At 40.6% G+C, this 17403-nt stretch overlaps 1 protein-coding gene across 1 annotated transcript in view; it reads left to right on the top strand.

The window, feature by feature from the left end:
* The window catches only part of TNRC18 (trinucleotide repeat containing 18), a 725141-nt gene that overhangs the window by 480781 nt on the left and 226957 nt on the right, over positions 1-17403 (top strand). The window contains exons 18-19 of the mRNA XM_044088920.1: positions 1182-1328; positions 15207-15348. Of these exons, the coding sequence (XP_043944855.1) occupies positions 1182-1328; positions 15207-15348 (289 nt within the window). The remainder of the gene's footprint in view (positions 1-1181; positions 1329-15206; positions 15349-17403) is intronic.

The raw sequence follows: 17403 nt of genomic DNA, 5'->3' as shown, positions 1-17403 counted from the left end.
ATCAGTGTGGTTTTGTGGAGGGGAGGCAACATTTGACAACATTAACAGAACACTGATGATCCAGAGGGAAGCAGAATGTAAAAAAAAAAAAAATGGCACAGTTGTTGGTGGGTCTTGACTCAGAGAAAGCATTTGACGAATAAGCTGGGAGTTTGAGCAGGGCAATAGAAGCATTTGCATTCCCTGATAAAATTATAAGGTTGATTAGGAGGATGCATCAGGGATCGGAGGCAAAAATGAAAGTGGGTGGGTTCCTCTAAGATAACTTCTGTTTGAACAGAGGAACCTGGCAAGGATGTCCTCTCTCCACTTTATTTGCTTCATATTTAGAACCATTGGCAAAGAAAATAAGGGACTCAGAAATTCAAGGATATAATTAGTATGGTAGTCAAGTCTGTTCGCAGATATTATTTTATACCTGATACAACAGTGAAATGTCCTTTTCTGGTTTTATTTTCAGGCAGTTTCAAATCTTTTTGGGATGCAAAATTTATGAAGCTAAAACTAAGTCAATTAATTGTTTAGTCCATAACTGCAGTGATTGGTGGTAAGTATGCATTGTGGGCTAGAAGAGAAAGGGTTACAGTCTGAAGAAAGTTTAAGTACTTAACATTCCGAACAACTTCATCTGAAGTCCTACTTGTTCCTGCACAACTCAGGACTTTTAGCTTGTCCCAAATTCACTGACTGGCTCCTGAAAACCAAAAGAAGAAATTCATGTGAGTAAGCTACAACTAAGTACTCTGTTTGATATTTAACTAGCTACTGTGCATCATGCACTCTGTTATCCCTGATTTTGCAGAATGAGTCCTTTTATCTTTTCCCTATTCAGCATAAAATGTCTGATCCTGTGGTAAATTCATGAGGATTACAGTTGGTCAGTAATGTCAAACATTAGAGTTTCATAGTTCAGAATGAAAGTTGATGCAGATCCTGTTATGTTAACATTTTAAAGTGAATTAGAGTAATAAAACATTGTCCCTGATTTGGGGCCATTGTTCCCCCGTTCCCATTATTTTTGTCTTTGCCCTGAATTCGTGGACAAAGAATTTGAGAGGCATGCTGTGTGTCAGTAAAGTCTGTGTTGACCATAATGTAACTGTTACTTGAAATGGAGGAGTTGTATGGTAATCACATTGTCCTATGACAGCAGTAACTGATATCCTTGTTTTGCCTTTCAGAAAAAGAAAGGAAAAGAGTCCCCCACTTCTTTGTCATCTCCTCAAAGAGTAGCTACACCATCTGAAAATCGTGTTGGCCTGGCAAGCCCCCTTAATGGAAGTAAGAAGAATAAAGGAAGTGGGAAGATTAAAGATGCAAAGAAGGAGGTAATGCAGCCTCATTTTTTTCAATAATAGTTCCAGGTGGAGAGTGAAGTAACTAGTGTGGTCCAACTGTTTTAGCAAAGATCAAATTGCATTTAAAAGGAAAGCCCTTGATTTGCCCATGTAAATTTCAGTGATGCATTGTAATTGTTACACGTACTTAATTTGATCTGAATTTAAGAATGTGTAAATGTAACCTAATGTGGTATAAAACAGTTTGCCACCACTGAAAATGTTGCAATATTATGCTTGAAAACCAAGTTAAAACTAATCTTCATGTAATGGGTTAATATTGAAGTTGAAAGAGTTGTCCTATCAGTCAGTACTGCTTCTGTTTGTTTTACATTTTTATTACAATTATTTTTATTACAAGTATATTAATTGTATTTGCCATTTTCTGTAGTCTAAAAAATACAAATTATAGGTTTCACAAGATTATATCATGTTTAACTAGAAGAAATAATTTTGTGCACAAAGTTAAGTCCATACAGACTGAAAGACAACTTAGGTTTAGTTGGATCTTCCCCACTAAAAACTGGTCCTTTCCCTCCCAGTTTAGAATCAGACAGAGGAAAACCCAGTGGAAAAGGACCTCAGAAACTTCCACGCCAGAAAGCAACAGTGGCTCACCCCCCCCCCCACACACACACACACACACACACAAACACACAAGACTAGGAAGAAGGTTGTCCCTGTACGAACAAAACTGGACTGTCATTACTTCAGACAAGTGGGTTTTGGACATCATTTCAAACAGTTATAAATACAATTTCAAAGAGCCTTTAAAAATACTCAGGCTATCCAGATATTCCTCAGAATCAAAAAGAGAGTCCCTTTCTCAAGTCCAGATTTTGTGTTCTCGATCGTGGAACCAGTTCCATAACATCAAAAAGGCAGAGTTTTACTTCAGGCTGTTCCTAGTCCAGAAAAGAAGGCTCTTGTCATCCTGTTTTAGACCTGTCCAGCCTCAATCGTTTCTCATGGTTCCAAAATCTAAAATGTTGAGACTTCAAAAACTCCTACCCATGATAGCCCCACAGGCCTTTATGGTTTCTCTGGATCTAAAAGATGCCTATCTGCACATCCCAATTCAGGAATTATACAGAGGCTTTCTACACTTTAGAGCAAGTTCTAGTCATATCAATTTTCAGTACTGCCCTTTGGCTTGTCTATTGCTCCAAGGATTTTCACCAAGTGCTTGGCCCCTGCAGTTGCCTTCTGCAGGACCAGAGGGGTTCAAATGTATCCCTACCTGGACAATTGCCTAATACAGACCACAAATCTATCAAAACTTCACAAGGATCTAAAGTTTATACAATATCTCCTGGCCTCCCTGAGCTTCACAATAAATCTGAAAAAAATCCAACACTGTTCCAACCAACAGGATAGTTTTCCTAGTGGCACTCCTGGTTTTGTCACTTAAAAAGCCTTTTTACCCCCCAGAAAAAGGTCTCCTTTTTGACCCACTACTTTCAAAGAATCCAGCAGAATCAATGTATCTCAGCTAGAGACTTTCTCTGAGCACTGGGATACATGGCATTTTGTACCCTAATGGTTCCCTGGCCAGGCTGCACATGAGAACTCCAGTGGTACCTCGAAAATGTATGGTGCCAGCATTCTCAGCCCCTGATGTCCAAAATACAGCTGATTCCTTGTCACAAAGACATTTGCATGATGGGTACAAGCTTGTGTCCAAAATCAGGTCCTTCCCTTCAGATTCACTTCACAGGGCCAAGCTGTCACCACAGATGCCTCAGAGGCAGCCTGGCGTGGGGGAGCAGGGTCACCCACTCTTGCGCTGTATGCCGCCTAGTGATGCAGGTTTGGGAAGCTGCTCACTCTCTAGGGTTGTACCTCCTGGCACAATACCTTCCAGGGCCTCAAAATACTCTAGTAGATCACCTCAGCAGAAACTTGATGGACACCCCCCCCACCCCACAAATGGCATCTGCATCAGAAAGTATTTCTCAGCATGGCCCAGAGATGGGGCGTCTTACAGCTAGACCCCTTCACCACCAAGGAAAACACTTAACTGGAAAGATTCTGTTCAGGATCAAACAGAAATCAACTTGGAGAAGATGCTTTCTCCTTCCCTTTGATTCATCTCTTCATTTATGCATTCCCTCCCTTACCTCCTACTACATCGAGTGCTTCTAAAGATGAGAAGTGGGCCCAAGGGCAATACTGATAGCCACAGACTGGTCTAGGAAGCACTGGTATGCTCTGCTTTGTGAACTAACTAACCAACCAGCGCCTAAGGCTGCTGCCTGAGAGAGTCAACCTTTCTCACTCAGGACAAGGGAAGGATTGTGTACCCCAGCCTACAGATGCTCAGCCTTTCAGCTTGGATAATTCCACAGCATCCAGGAACAAGCTTACCCTAAGCAAACATGTTCAGGACATTCTCAGGGAATCCAGAAGGTGTAGCACTACAAAATTATACTCCGCTAAGTGCAAAAGATTTTCCATCTGATGCCAGCAGCACACCACAATCCTGATTCAGCCCAGATTGCTACCATTCTAGATTACCTAGCTAGTCTGGTTGATAAAGGCCTTTCTTTCTCCTCCATTAAAATTCATGCATCTGCCATTTCAGCCCATATTCCTAATCTTCCACCTGTCTTTTCCCATCCCCTGTTAAGCCAATTTCATAGGGGAGTCATCCACATCAGACTGCCCAGAAGGTAAGCTACCCCTTCATGGGACCTTAACTTTGTTCTGGAAGAGTTGACATTGCCTCCTTTTGAACCTGTAGCCTATGCCCAACTGAAGTTTCTAACTTGGAAAACTGACTTGCTGCTGGCTGTCACCTCAGCCAGGAGGGTCTCTTAACTGCAGGCTGTTGAGGAATGGTTCAATAGCCACATGTTTCACCCAGACATGGTTTCCCTCAGAACTAACCCTTCTTTCATGTCCAAGGTGGTCACTGACGCTTTTCTAAATCAAACCATCTACCAGCCTACATTATTTTTCTACCCCCAGAAAAAAGGGGAACGAATACTCCATTGATAAGGATGAGACCATATGATTGGGTTTCTGAAAACTCTAACATCAATTAAAAAAACATTTTTTTTTACATTTATGCAGGGGGGCAAGCCCCCTTGCACCCCCTGCAAATTATATATACCAACTCCGAGATTGTCCTACAGTGAAGAAAATGGCAGATTTCCTAATCCTTGCTGTAGAGCAATCTCCATACAAACGATTTGAGTTGTCAAAAACTTGATCATATGGGCTTGTCCATATGAATTAGAGTTTCTGAAAGTTTGATCAACTGATAGGGATCCCAAGTTGCATGTCTTACCAAGAATGGCCGTATGTCTGGCCAGAATACTAAAGCTTGGGCACATTAGTCATATGCTATTTGTCCGACATGACCTCATTCCAAAGAACGCAAAAAGTACATAAGGGAAGTATAGGTGCACATTACCTCAGAACCCTTCAGGCTTGCCCAACTTTTGATGACATACCTGACGTACCATTTCTGCAGTCTTTCATAGTTGACTGTACTTGCCGTATTGCATGGCAGTTAATAGGTGCAGGTAAAGCACTTAGTACAAGAATGAAACTGTTGTAAAGCAACATTTTGTTCTGTCCACATGTTTTACAGGAGTGATGGAGCTTTCAAGTGTATATAGTCAGACTTTGAGATTTGTTTCTGTAGAGCAAGGTATTAACTCCCCACCCCCTCAAATAAAAAGCAGATGCAAAGTCTGCAAAGTAACTGTTCAGCATTTCTAATCGTTTAACCAAGTAAGTTGGCTGCTGTTTGTGGATTTTTCAGCTGTAAACCCAAGGACAATGATAGTATACAGCTATAATTAAAAGGAGTCAGTCAAATAGCTTGTCTTTAGATAACCCATCCAGAAATGTGAGTGTTCATACTCCACATAGGGTAATCTGAGGTCATAATTAAGCAATGGTCCATAGGATTGTGTTTGCATTGCTTGCTACTTAGCAGGCCAGTGACCGCTACTAAAAAGAGGTGGTAAGAGAATAGTCAGTTTTCTGTCATTTTTGGCCAGATATATTATTACATTTGTTCAAGAAGTTGTATAGAATGGAGATTATAACAAAACAAAATTATTTGGGGAAAGGAGAGAGGGCTAGAACTTGAGTATCCTACCTCACTTCATTGCTAGGACAGCTGCTCATTCTACTTATTTTTAAACTGGATGTGGATAGAAAAGTAAAATGCAATGCAGCCCCTGCAAGTAGCTGCATACTGGGGGGATAAAGTACAGTGTGCAGATTCCACTTAACTGTAACAGCAGAGGATCATAGAGCACATTGTCTTATTAGTATTTAGGTTGTAGTGCCTTACTACCCTCTCCCTGGCTGTCTCAGAGCTTCAGACTCCTCCCTGTATATGTTTGAGGATATGAAGAGCCAATCAACTGCAAGAACAGGGATAGTCCTTCACAACCACAGACTGCATCCCTTCATTTTTTTCTAGCGCCCTAAAGGAAGAGCAGATTGAGAAAACAAACTTTGCGAACACCAAATGACTCAAACCAAAAATAACACTGCCACACAATAAAAGCTACTAAATAAAATAGTAATCGCCAACAAAAAATGCATACATCTAAGAAAAAGGGGGATTGTGAAGGGGTACTGTCAGAAATGCAGTTTGTTCTATGAGCATCTACTGTTACGGGTAAGTGGAACTTGTGCAACTGTACTGTGCTCAACAAACACACTGCCTTACTGGCATTTGTTAGATTCCCTAAGTTTAACCAGTCTGGGAGGAGGGAAGGATAAGGGTCTGTGAACCCCCTGAAGAATGGTTCTCGTAAAGCCTGCTCTGTATCTCGAAAAAGCATCCAGTTTGTAGTGCTTCTTAAATATATGGACCAAGTTGCTGCCTCAAAAATACTTCTATAGTCCATCCCTCTCCAAAATGCTACAGAAGAAGAAAAAGCCCTAGTGGAATGTGCTGTAATTTTGCTTGGATTTGCCATGCCACGGTGAGCGTAACAAAAGAACAATACCAGAGGACAGCAAAAGTGCAACGGTCTGCTTAGAGACAATTTGATGTTTTTTTGCCCCATATAAGAAAATAAAAAGCCTTTCAGTCTTCCTAAAGAGTTTGTTCTGTTAAGGTAGTACCTGAGCTGCTGATGCACATCCAAGATATGAAGAATTCTCTCTCCCCAATTCTTAGGTTCTGGAAAGAGTGCAGGGAGATTGATGGACTGATTAAGCTCTGAAACTTTCAGCATAAGAAAAGGATTAGTTGGTGCAACACAACCATATCATTGTGGAATACAAAACAATGGTACCTCATTATGAGACTTTGCAGTTAGAAACTCTTTGCAGATGTCAGAGCAATAAGCAAAACAGTTTTCCATGTCAAGTCCTTAAGGTCAGAGTGAACTTCTGGTTCAAAATGGAACAGTCGTTTTTTATAGAACATAACTGAGATCCCACAATGGAGGAATTGGCTTGTAACCGTGCCTCGTATACAACACTCGTTTCATAAACGGTTTTATCAAAAGAGAAGAAAGAGAAGGATCCAGAGGCAGACGAGCAGAGATGGCCAGTAAATGCACACAGAAAAGTCCAGTCTGAAGTAGCTCACACAACTACGTCAAAACCAGGGGGATAACCTCTACAGACCCACCCACTCCTGTCTAGGTACCATTCATTCCTGTCTAGGTGCCACTTAGAAAATCTCAACCATTTATATGCATAAGATTTTCTAGTAACAGTTTTTTCTGGCATCCTTTAGCATGTGCTGCACATCCTAATGAAGGAGGTGCTTAAAGAGAGTCAAAATTGAATTATATAAGCTGTTAATTGAATTTTCTGTAAATTGGGTATTGGGGTGAACCAGTCACCTCTGAGACTGTGAACATGTCCAGAGTATGAGGGAGTTTGTGGTGATTGTCCTTTGCCATTACCATTAGAAGCGCGAACCAAGGTTGCCTGGGCCAATAGGGTATCACCACCATGAACTTTGGCATTATTCTCTGAACTTTGAGAAGTGTCTTCTAAATCAGAGGAAAAACAGTGCTCACTACTGCTTTCCTTGGTAGGATATAACAGGGGGGACGAAAATGTCTGTCCTCCAAGCATGTCTGGAACAGAATTTTTCTGTCCATCTTGAAAGGAAAATGTATTTACTTGAGGCATATCCACAGCTGGACTAGATCCTGGAAAATGACTGCCTTCAGCTTCCATTCATGCAATTCTGCCCAGGATCTGCTTAGTCTGTCTGCCACAATGTTTTTCTGTGATGGGATGTAAGAAGCTTGAAGAGTCAAAGTATTGAGAAGCCAGCTCTCAAGGCCATCTTTGCCAAATGGCACAGAAGATAAGATCGTGTACTTCCCTATTTGTTGAGATACCACATAACTGTGGCTTTGTCAGTGATTACCTCGAGGGTCTAAAGGTGATGAAAAACCTTCAAGGCACAAGTCACCACCATCATCTCCTTGAAATTGATGCACTTCCGTGCTTCCTTGAGACGCCAAGCAGCTTGCACTTGCCTTCCCATTGACATGGCTCCCCATGCAAAGTTGGACAAATCTGAACAAATTGTACTGGAATCAGAGGAGAAAACAGAAGTCCTGGATTGACACTCGACTCTTCTCTCCAACACTCTCATCTGAAAAGAAGCACCAGCAACTTGGTTTCCAGGGAATGAAGGTGCTGTGTCCAACAATTCCAACCATAACATTGAATTTTTTTCATATAAAGACAAGCCTGTAGTATCTTGAGAATAATAGATGTCCTCAGTTTAAAAATTTTAAAGAACTGTCAAGCTGGGGAGAGATTCCTCTTAGAAAATTGCAAAAACACCACTTGGTAAGAAAGAATACTTTTTTCTGGCAGAAAAATCGCTCGTTCATTGGAGTCAATAAAATACCCTAGAAAGGTGCTCTTTGTGAGGGTGGGTCAGGCATGACTTCAGAGGTTCATCTTGAAGTTTAGAAGAGAAAGTAAGGCCAGAACTTTCTCTATTGGTTCCAAACACTTGGATGCAGAATCTGTACAGAACAGCAAGTCGTCCAAGTAAGAAAAAATATGAATACCCAGTGTCTGACTGTGAGCCACTACCGGGCCAAGATGTTTTGTAAATACACGTGTAGCAGTGGATAACACAAAGGGCAGTACAGAAAACTGAAAGTTTTACTTAGAGACAAATCTTGGAAACCTCCAAAAATGATGAGCAATGGGGATATGATAGGCAGCCTTTAAGTCCAGGGTCACCTTGAAACAGTGCTCTGGAGGAAGAGGATGCTCTGTCTGCAGGTTGAGCATTTTGTACTTGGGAATCTGGAGGAAGGAATTTAGAAGGGACAGGTTCAATACTGGTCTCCATACATTCTCTTTTGGGAGCCAGAAAAATTTGAGAATAAAAACCCCTCATTCTCACGGGCTTCTGCTCCAAACAGGCTAGACAGGCTCGACAGGGTGCCTGATGGCTGCAAGTTCTTGTATGTGTCCTTCAGCTGATCAGCAGTTCTTTCCATTGCTTCAGGCAGGTCTTCTAGGTTGTCTCCTTCAAAAATACTTCCCTCTGATAGAGATTAAAATTCTGGAAAGACTTGGTAAGAAAAATTATATTTCCTCCACTATGGCCATCAGAGCTGTGAATTACCAAACTCACATGTCCAGGTATTCATTGGCCCTACATTTTCAGGCCTCTCAAGCTCTTTCTCATCTTCCAGATTCTGACATTAAAAATCAAGTTATGTCTCTCTCAGCAGCTCCTTCTCAAGTGGCTAGACACTCAATTAAATGCAGTTATGATGCTGTTGAGGCATCCTCCAGAACAGCTGCATCTGGTTCTGTACTTAGGAGACAGTCTTTGTTGGGGCTTCAACTTTTGCCAAATGACATAAAAGCAAAATTGTTGGATGCATCTCTAGGTCAATCTGCTCTCTTGTGGTTACAGCAAGAGAAGGGAAATGAGCTTCAAGATCTGAAGCACCTTTTTGTATCTCTGTACTATTACTGTAAATGTTCTCTTTATTTTCAAATGGAAATGAAAATTTCTTATTAATTGTATGTAAAATGCTATTACTGACTGCGGAGCTTTTCTCCTCTGGTCTCCACTGAAAACGAGTTAAACGCTCAGCTGGACTAACCCAGTTAACAAATTTAAAATAAAATAAATCTCCTATTCCTAAATTTCACATGAATTTTCCTTCAGGGACATCTTTTGTTAGAAGACCAGCGTGCTCGTCTTCTTTCTCCGTTTCTTCTAGACCTAAAAAGACTGCTAGGATACCTCCAAAATCTAAGTCTACTAGCTCTGCATCTTCCTCCCAGCAGTCTTTTCCAGCCAGGACAAGTATTTTGTGACTACCAGCTTCTTCCAACTGTTACCCCTGTATCTCCAACTGTCTCTCTCTTTTCCAGCTTGGGCAAGGATCACTCAGGATTCTTGGGTTCTTTCTATCATGTGACAGGGATATTTCTTGACTTGGGACCCCCCCCCCCCAGTTCCACAGCCCCCTACAAACCAATTGAATTTGTTTCCACAGGTTCAAAAAAGGTTATTTCCTCAAGGCACAGTTCAACAGGTGCCAGTGGACCACAGAGGCAGAGGTTTTTTATTCAAGAATGTTTCTAGTCCCCAGAAAAGATGGTCCCTGGAGACCATACCTGGATCTTTCCCACTTAAACACAGTCCTAAAAGCGCCAGCCCTTCTGCATGCTGTCTTTACAGACTTTGTTTCCCTTGATTCACCCAGTCTTACATGGCTTCACTAGACATCAGAGATTCTTACCTTGACATCCCCATCCATCCTCTTTACAGGAAATTTTAAGTTTCTCTGTGGCTTGTTTGCACTTTCATTTCTCTGCCTTACCTTCTGGACTTTCAACTGCCCCAAGGGTATTCACAAAGTGCTTGGCCCCTATGATTGCTTACCTAAGGGTCAGGGGCATTCAGGTATATCTGTACTTGGACGATCTTCTTTTTCTGACTCCTATCAGAACAGCTGACTCAAAATGTGAAGTTTGCCATCCTTTTCCTACAAGGTCTGGGGTTCACCATAAATTTCAAAAAATCTTCCCTGTCCCCTTCACAAGACCACATCTTCCTAGGGTGCAGGTTCAGAACAGACATTATGATGCCTTTTCCACCAGCAGACAAGATTTGATCCCTCACTTATTTCTTCGAAAACCTTGTGCCTCTCTCCTCCATTACAGCCAGGGAGTTTGAGACTTGTAGGTTTTATGGCATCCAGAATACCCATGCTGCCTCTTGCAAAATACTGCAACACAGAAGAGAAAGACATCTATGGTTATGTTAAGATTTTACACAACTATTCTATGTCGTCCTATTCAGTGTTGCAGTATTCTTTACATATGGGAGAGTACCAAAGCTTAATAAAAATCCTGGGAGGAGGAAGGAGCAGAGGAGCTTTCAACAAAAGCCATGGAGAGTGGCTCTAGCAAAGCCTGCTCTAGATCTAGAAATGCTGTCTAGAAATGCTGTCCCAGCTTGTAAAGTTTGAAAGTATCCACAGAACACCATGTAGCAGCCTCTGTGGAGAGGAAGTGGCTTGAGTGTGTCTGGTTTTCTTAACATGCATTTCAGAATGATGAGCTGTGGAAGAAGCCAATGTAGGCCTGAATTCTGCAATTGACTCTGGAGTCTGTTCCCTAACTGGAGTAGGAGATACGTCTCTAGGGCCCTCAAGCACAATGAGCCTTAGTTCCCCTTGTTCCTCTGAAATGGACATCTGCGCTGCCTCTGAGGACATGCCTAGGGCAGATTCTTTAATGGCTTCTAATGAGGTAATCACTGAAGAACTGGACCCAACCTACAAACGTAACACTACATCTTCACAAACCTTGAGGGATACGTCAGTGGCAAGAGGTGCAGCCGAAGAAGGTTCAGGATTAGGATTGCTAAACTTCCTCTTCAAAATCAGCTCAGTCGAAGGACCAGCGGAACCTTCCATAACATCCTTAGCCAGACATTTAAGCTGTTGATTCTCTAAGTAAAGATTCAAAGCTGAATATCTGATACGCAAAGTTTTGGGGGCAAAGGCCTAACAGATGGAACAAGACCTATAGCCGTGATTGGGGCCTAAACAGAAATGACAATGATCGTGGCTATCTTTAAGTGGAATCTGCCTTCCACACCTACACTTGCCCTTATTGGATGACATGAACTAATTACAAAAGGCAAAGAAATAAATCCCCAATGGGGCACTTAACTGAAAGCTGGCAGCAACCAACAGAGTCAGGCAACAGACTGACGTACGAGTCAAGCTTTCCGAATGGAGGCAGAAGAGTTCTGAGGATTGTATGTGCAGACATCCGTTTATGGCTGACATTGTCAGCCCATACATGCGGCATTCCACGTACCTTGCAGTAGCTAAAAGTTGTTTTATGCGGGCTGGACGTTGTGTCGCTTGGGTGGAGGACTTCCCACATGTAAAGAATACTGCAACATAGAAGAGGAGGACATCTATGGTTATGGTAAGATAGTACAAAACTATTCTTTCACAAAGAAGTACTAGTTCTGTGACCCCCCCCCCCCCAAGAGTTCAGCATATATTGGAGAACAGGAGGAAATTCCAAAAATTGGCCTAGTGGATGAGGAGGAGTGCCCTTGAAAGGAGGAGGATGGTCTTTCCACTGCCATTAGTAACCCTTGCTCACAATGTTGAGGACCTATTTATTGGAAACCACTGAAGGCCATGCTACCTTGTTGAGAGACAACTTCAGAGATGTAGCAACCAGAAGGAGACTTGAAACAGATGGGTACCCTGTTCTGGCATGGTCATAAATTGGGAGCGGAGTCCTTTCTGAAAAAGGAACCCCTCTTGTTGGACTTGGTGGATCTGTCATCCTGCTGCTTCCTTTTGGTACTTTGGTTTGTGTTAAGCTAAGACTTCTGTTTAAGAAACTGACAGAAATTATCCTGTTTAAAGGAGGAAAATTTAGGAATATTAAATATTTTTGACACAGCCTGCATCGATTTACCTCTGTCATCTCAGTGTTTAAGGATTGGATTCGCTGTAGTACCATACACAAAATAGCATTCAAAATGTCATTTTAAGTTATCAGAAACATTTTGACTGTGCAATCAAGCATACCTCCTCACTACCACTGCAAAGCTGCATTTCTAGAAAGTGTCAGCCCCCTTCTAAAATACTCTAAAGCATTTTTGACACCCGAGAAACATTAAAACAATAATTGTGACTTAAATCTTTTGCTCAACCAGCAACTATGCAGCAAACTCTTCTAAATTATTCATGCATCTGAAAACAAATTTCCACATAAAGCTCTGATAGTTAAATATTTTAAACACTACCTTACTGGACTGCACCAGTTTCTTCCCCTAAGATTCTAGCCCCTTGGTCAGTTTCTCTAGTGGAACTGGATTAGAAGAAAACTGACTTATTAGAAATTGTAATTGGAGACAACAGAAGAGAGGTCCGAAGACAAAAGGGCATTAGAGACCCAACAAGATGGAGGAAACCCTAAATTTCCTCAACAGTTTTTTAGGGAAAGTCTCAGTAAGCAAATGAGAACTGTAAACTTTCTTAAAAACATCCTCCAATGTCAGAATCACAGGAAGAACTGGCTGAAGAATAGGAACCTCATCCTCCAAAAGATCATAGACCCTGACGATCTCAAGTGCAGCAGAAGATTGCTCCCAATTAAATACATCCGTAAAAAAAGAAAACGTGTTTGGGTTCCTGTGTCTACTCATCAGATGAAATGAACTGATATGATTCAGGCATGTCCAAACCCTCAAACACATGATCCCCTTCAAAATCAGGATCCAAAGCAGAAAAAATGAGGGTGGAAATACTGGCATTACTTGTAACCCAGGAACATACCCCAGAATCAACTGCTTGAGCAGTGGACCTCTATAGCCATTGCCATCATCTCTGGTTGGGAAATCAGGAAGAGACCATTGCTCAACTACATGGTGGGTTTTTGTCTCCTCTTAGCATGCGCTACAGTAGGAGAATCCCCAGAGGGAAACTTTGTCAGCCCTGGCACATGGTTCTGCACCCCTGACTTCCTCTGCACCTTCAGTATTTTGTTCTGTACCTTGACCAAGTACTGGTACAACCTCAGAGGTTGTCTGTCCCTCTTTTCTTTTATGTAAAGACTGATGGTGGGGGGAGACAGTTTGTCCATCTATAGAGGGAACAAAAAAAAAATAGCCAGCTCAGTAAAAACTACTGGTGAAACTGTACCCCCAGTAAATAAAGCATAACATCCCCTGTCATCCCCTGTATGTTCCCTTGTTTAACAAGAGAAACAAACAGAATACTGTACTGAAGAAACAGCCAGTGATTCAGTGGCTATACTGATCACCATTACAGATTATCAAAAACCTCCAATTAAATTCAGTAAATGGCTAATTTTAGTCCCACATGTATAAAAACAGTGTAAATTAGCCTAAAGTGAGGAATTCAATAGGAACCTAAGAAAAAATCCTGTCAAAAACAAAATGACACCAGAATCACGATTTAAACAAATAACTTGTTTAAAATCTCATTAAGTAACTTAATTCACCTCGTTACTCAATGATACAGTGAAAAAAAAACTGTGAAAACAAAGTTTTCCTTTCAAAATAAGCTGCAGTTCACTCATGATTATGGCAGCACGAAGCAAGAATGCAGGTGACAAACAGTTAAAGTATAGCAAAAACTGTTTAGCCTTTCAAAGATGCAAGAAAAAAAAAAAACATTTCAAAATGGTTATAAACCCTTATGAAATCTGAGTTCAGCCTACCCCAGACAGGAAATTCCTTCATTAACAACAGGGAATAAAGTAATACTAAGATGCACTTTTTAACTTCTTAAAGAAACACACACACACATTCTGTCTACTATAAACAGATATAGAAAAGGCAAAGGGAGGAATAAAATAACCCAAAAGTTTTCTTATTTGAGCTCCAGAAAGCGAAAAAGGCAGAATTTATTAGTATTCCCAGAGATCCTTCTCTTCCAGTAGCACTAGAAAAACTTAAGAGCTTCTGTTTGTGGTTATGAAGGACTATCCTGCTCTCACAGATGTTAAGTTCTTCATATCCACAGACCTACAGAGAGTGGATTCTGATAAACTGCCAGAGAGAGGGCATTACAACCCAAATGTCCATAAAGCAGTTTGTTTGAACATCTAAAGAGTCTAAGGGCAGGGACCTTTTTTTATTCTAAACAAAAGAAAATGAGCCCAGAGGCAGCTCACAGTCCCTCTTTGAGGTGGTATTGGATGGGCAAAAGCCACAAAAGACAGCTCAGAACAAACTGTCAAGAAATTTCTAAATATTAAAAGTTGGCAAATCTGATGGCCATCTGCCCACTTTCTTAGGAGAATACAAATAATAAGATTACGAAAAATATGATCGGTCATTTTGTTGGTAAATTATCACTGCCCTTATCAACAGAACTTATACTGCATTCTTATAAAGAGAGAGAGGATTTGAATTCAGATCATGCTTTCATATGCCTTCAGAACAATTGTAGGCTGAATTTTGCCCCTTACTTCCTCATTCTTTGTGGTTGTCTCTTGAATTTTACAGGTGGCATTGTGTAGGCCTTGAAAGGGAATTTCAGAAAGCTGTTAGAGCTCCCCTTTTTAATGTTTATGCTTATAAAAAGAAGACATTTTCCCATTTTTAAGTTATAGCTGTCCTCAAATAAATTTGAGTAATTTCTGCTTCATTAAAGCAGTACTTCGTAATATAAAACAAAAGGTGTACGATTCTTGTATTTTTTTTTGGTCTGGTGACAACTTTTTTTTCCCCTTCTTAGTAGTTAATTATTAATTTCACGGTTTCATGAGACATTCTTTTCAGCTAGGCAGTTGGACATGGCTTCGGTCATTGAACTAAATTCTCATGAGAACCTAGCTAATGCTGTGTGTCATGTTCCATTTTATCTTTTGCAGGCCCGTGGAAAGGGTGGTGCAGTGAGTAAGCTGATGGAAATCATGGCAGCTGATGAAGACTTTGAACCAAATCAAGACAGCAGTTTCTCAGAAGATGAAAACATACCACTAAGCATGCTTAAAGACAGACCCCCTACTCCAGGTATCTGGCAGTCAACCTTCTAAGCAACAATTTATGGCATTTTGTTTCCTATTAACAAACTTATTTAACCGTTGTAAAATTTATAAAGTAAGGCAGCAGGAAAAAAATCGGTTCTGTTAGGAGATGGTATTTTTGGAGGGGACATAATGTGCTTAATCAACATTCAGAAATTAATATCTGTCCTTTAATTCAGGTTCAGAGATAAATGCCACACAGTGTGTCATCCCCAGTGCTTCTCTAATGCAGTTGCACCTCTCACCCATGCATCAATGTCTCCTTTTTCCTTCCCTAAACTAGCCTGTTTCCCAGTACACACTCCAGTTCATGCTTGCAATCCCACACAGTTATCTTATTTCCATTTCATCTTTTCCTAATGTTTTCTTCTTACCAAGTATTCAGTAGTAGATCTGGCACTTTGCAACTTTCCAGAGATCTACAGTCTATTCTACTGTTATTACTCTATTCTCTTAGCATTCTACTGTTATTACTCTATTCTCTTAGCACCCAACATTCCAATGATGGTCCCATGCTTACAGACGGTCTTCCATCTTAATTTCTTCTTAGTGGTCTTGTACAAAGCCACTTGCCCCTTCCCTGAGTCATTAAAGTTTGATGTCTGGCATCTGTCCACAGTCTTGGCACAGGTGTTACATTAGAATGTCAAAGTATATGTGCAAAACTGAGAAAGTACATTTCTGTAAGTGAACTTACCCTAACAGTAGATGCTCAAATAGATCACTGTTGCAGTAGTTTAAGCCGCATGGGTCATATCCTGCAAAGAATATGACCACCAACTAGTATTCAAAGCTTCAGAACACCTTCCATGCACCCTAATTAAACTCTGTTAACTTGAGGAGAGCTGCATAAGTCAGTGGTTCAGGTGCTAAAGCTTTCAGAGCTTTTTTGCCTCAGGAAGGGAGGCTTATACCCCTGAGATGAAACTCCGTGCTAGGAAAAGGAAAACGCACGCAGTCACAGACACACACACGCGTGCACACACAAACACAGACACACACACACACACACACACACACACACACACACACATATATAATGCAGGGGAAAACTGGTACTTACTGAACATCAATGTTGCTGTCTGAGCCTCCTTAAAACTAAGAAAAACAGAACCAATAACCAGTCTCAGTTGAGACTTCAAAGTAATCAAGCCCTTATAACTTGTTTAGAAATTGAATTTTTCTAATTAAAAAGTGTTAAAAAGCACATTCACCTAACAGAGCTTCATCAGATCCAACCTTCTCTATTGATATATATGATTGATTCATTTGATCATAAAAAAGTGGATCCTTTGAACTAAACAGCAAATGACTGAGTCACATTTGACTGAAAGCTGTTGACCTGTATAAAATGACTGTTGGTATGATTTTGGAGCGTTGGAATTAAAATCCAAGTAGTGTTGATCGCTATTGGTTCCTTGCTGTTATGTTGTACCTCCATGTCTAGAAGTTTGTGTATGTGAACCAGCAGGTATTCACTCTGTCAGGAATATTCTCTTTTCACAGCAGTTGTACGACTAAAGAGTTTAGTGTATTTAAGTTGGGGGGAGTGGGGGGTGCTGGGGATCTTGCCTCTGCAAAAAAAAAAAAAAAAAAGGCATTTTGAGATATATTCAGCATATGTGATATTTTCATTGAAATTAATTTTTATTTTATGATTTTGATGAAATGTTTTAAATGAAATGCACCACTGTATTTTTATTAAGTGTGCTGTAAATCAAATAACCGTAGTTGTCTATGTGTATGTAGATATATATATATATATATATATATATATATATATATATATATATATATATATATATATAGGACAAAAAAGGAAATGAAGGGAGAGTCTCCATTCTTCAAATGAGCATTTCTAGCATCTACTGTTCTGGTATGTTTCCTTACATAGTTACCCTATGTTCATTAGATCATTGTAGCAGTAACCCAAGATGTGTGGGTAGACTACCAGAACTCAAGACAGGGAGGTGGAAGACTGAGAATCCAGGAACCCCTAAAGAATAGTGTTTTGCAAAAGTATGAACAGAAGACCACATTG

The sequence above is a fragment of the Protopterus annectens genome, chromosome 12.part0, assembly GCF_019279795.1.
Source record: "Protopterus annectens isolate FY-2018-M chromosome 12.part0, PAN1.0, whole genome shotgun sequence".
Classification (NCBI taxonomy): Eukaryota; Metazoa; Chordata; order Ceratodontiformes; family Protopteridae; genus Protopterus; species Protopterus annectens.
This window is presented reverse-complemented; position numbering and strand designations above follow the sequence as displayed.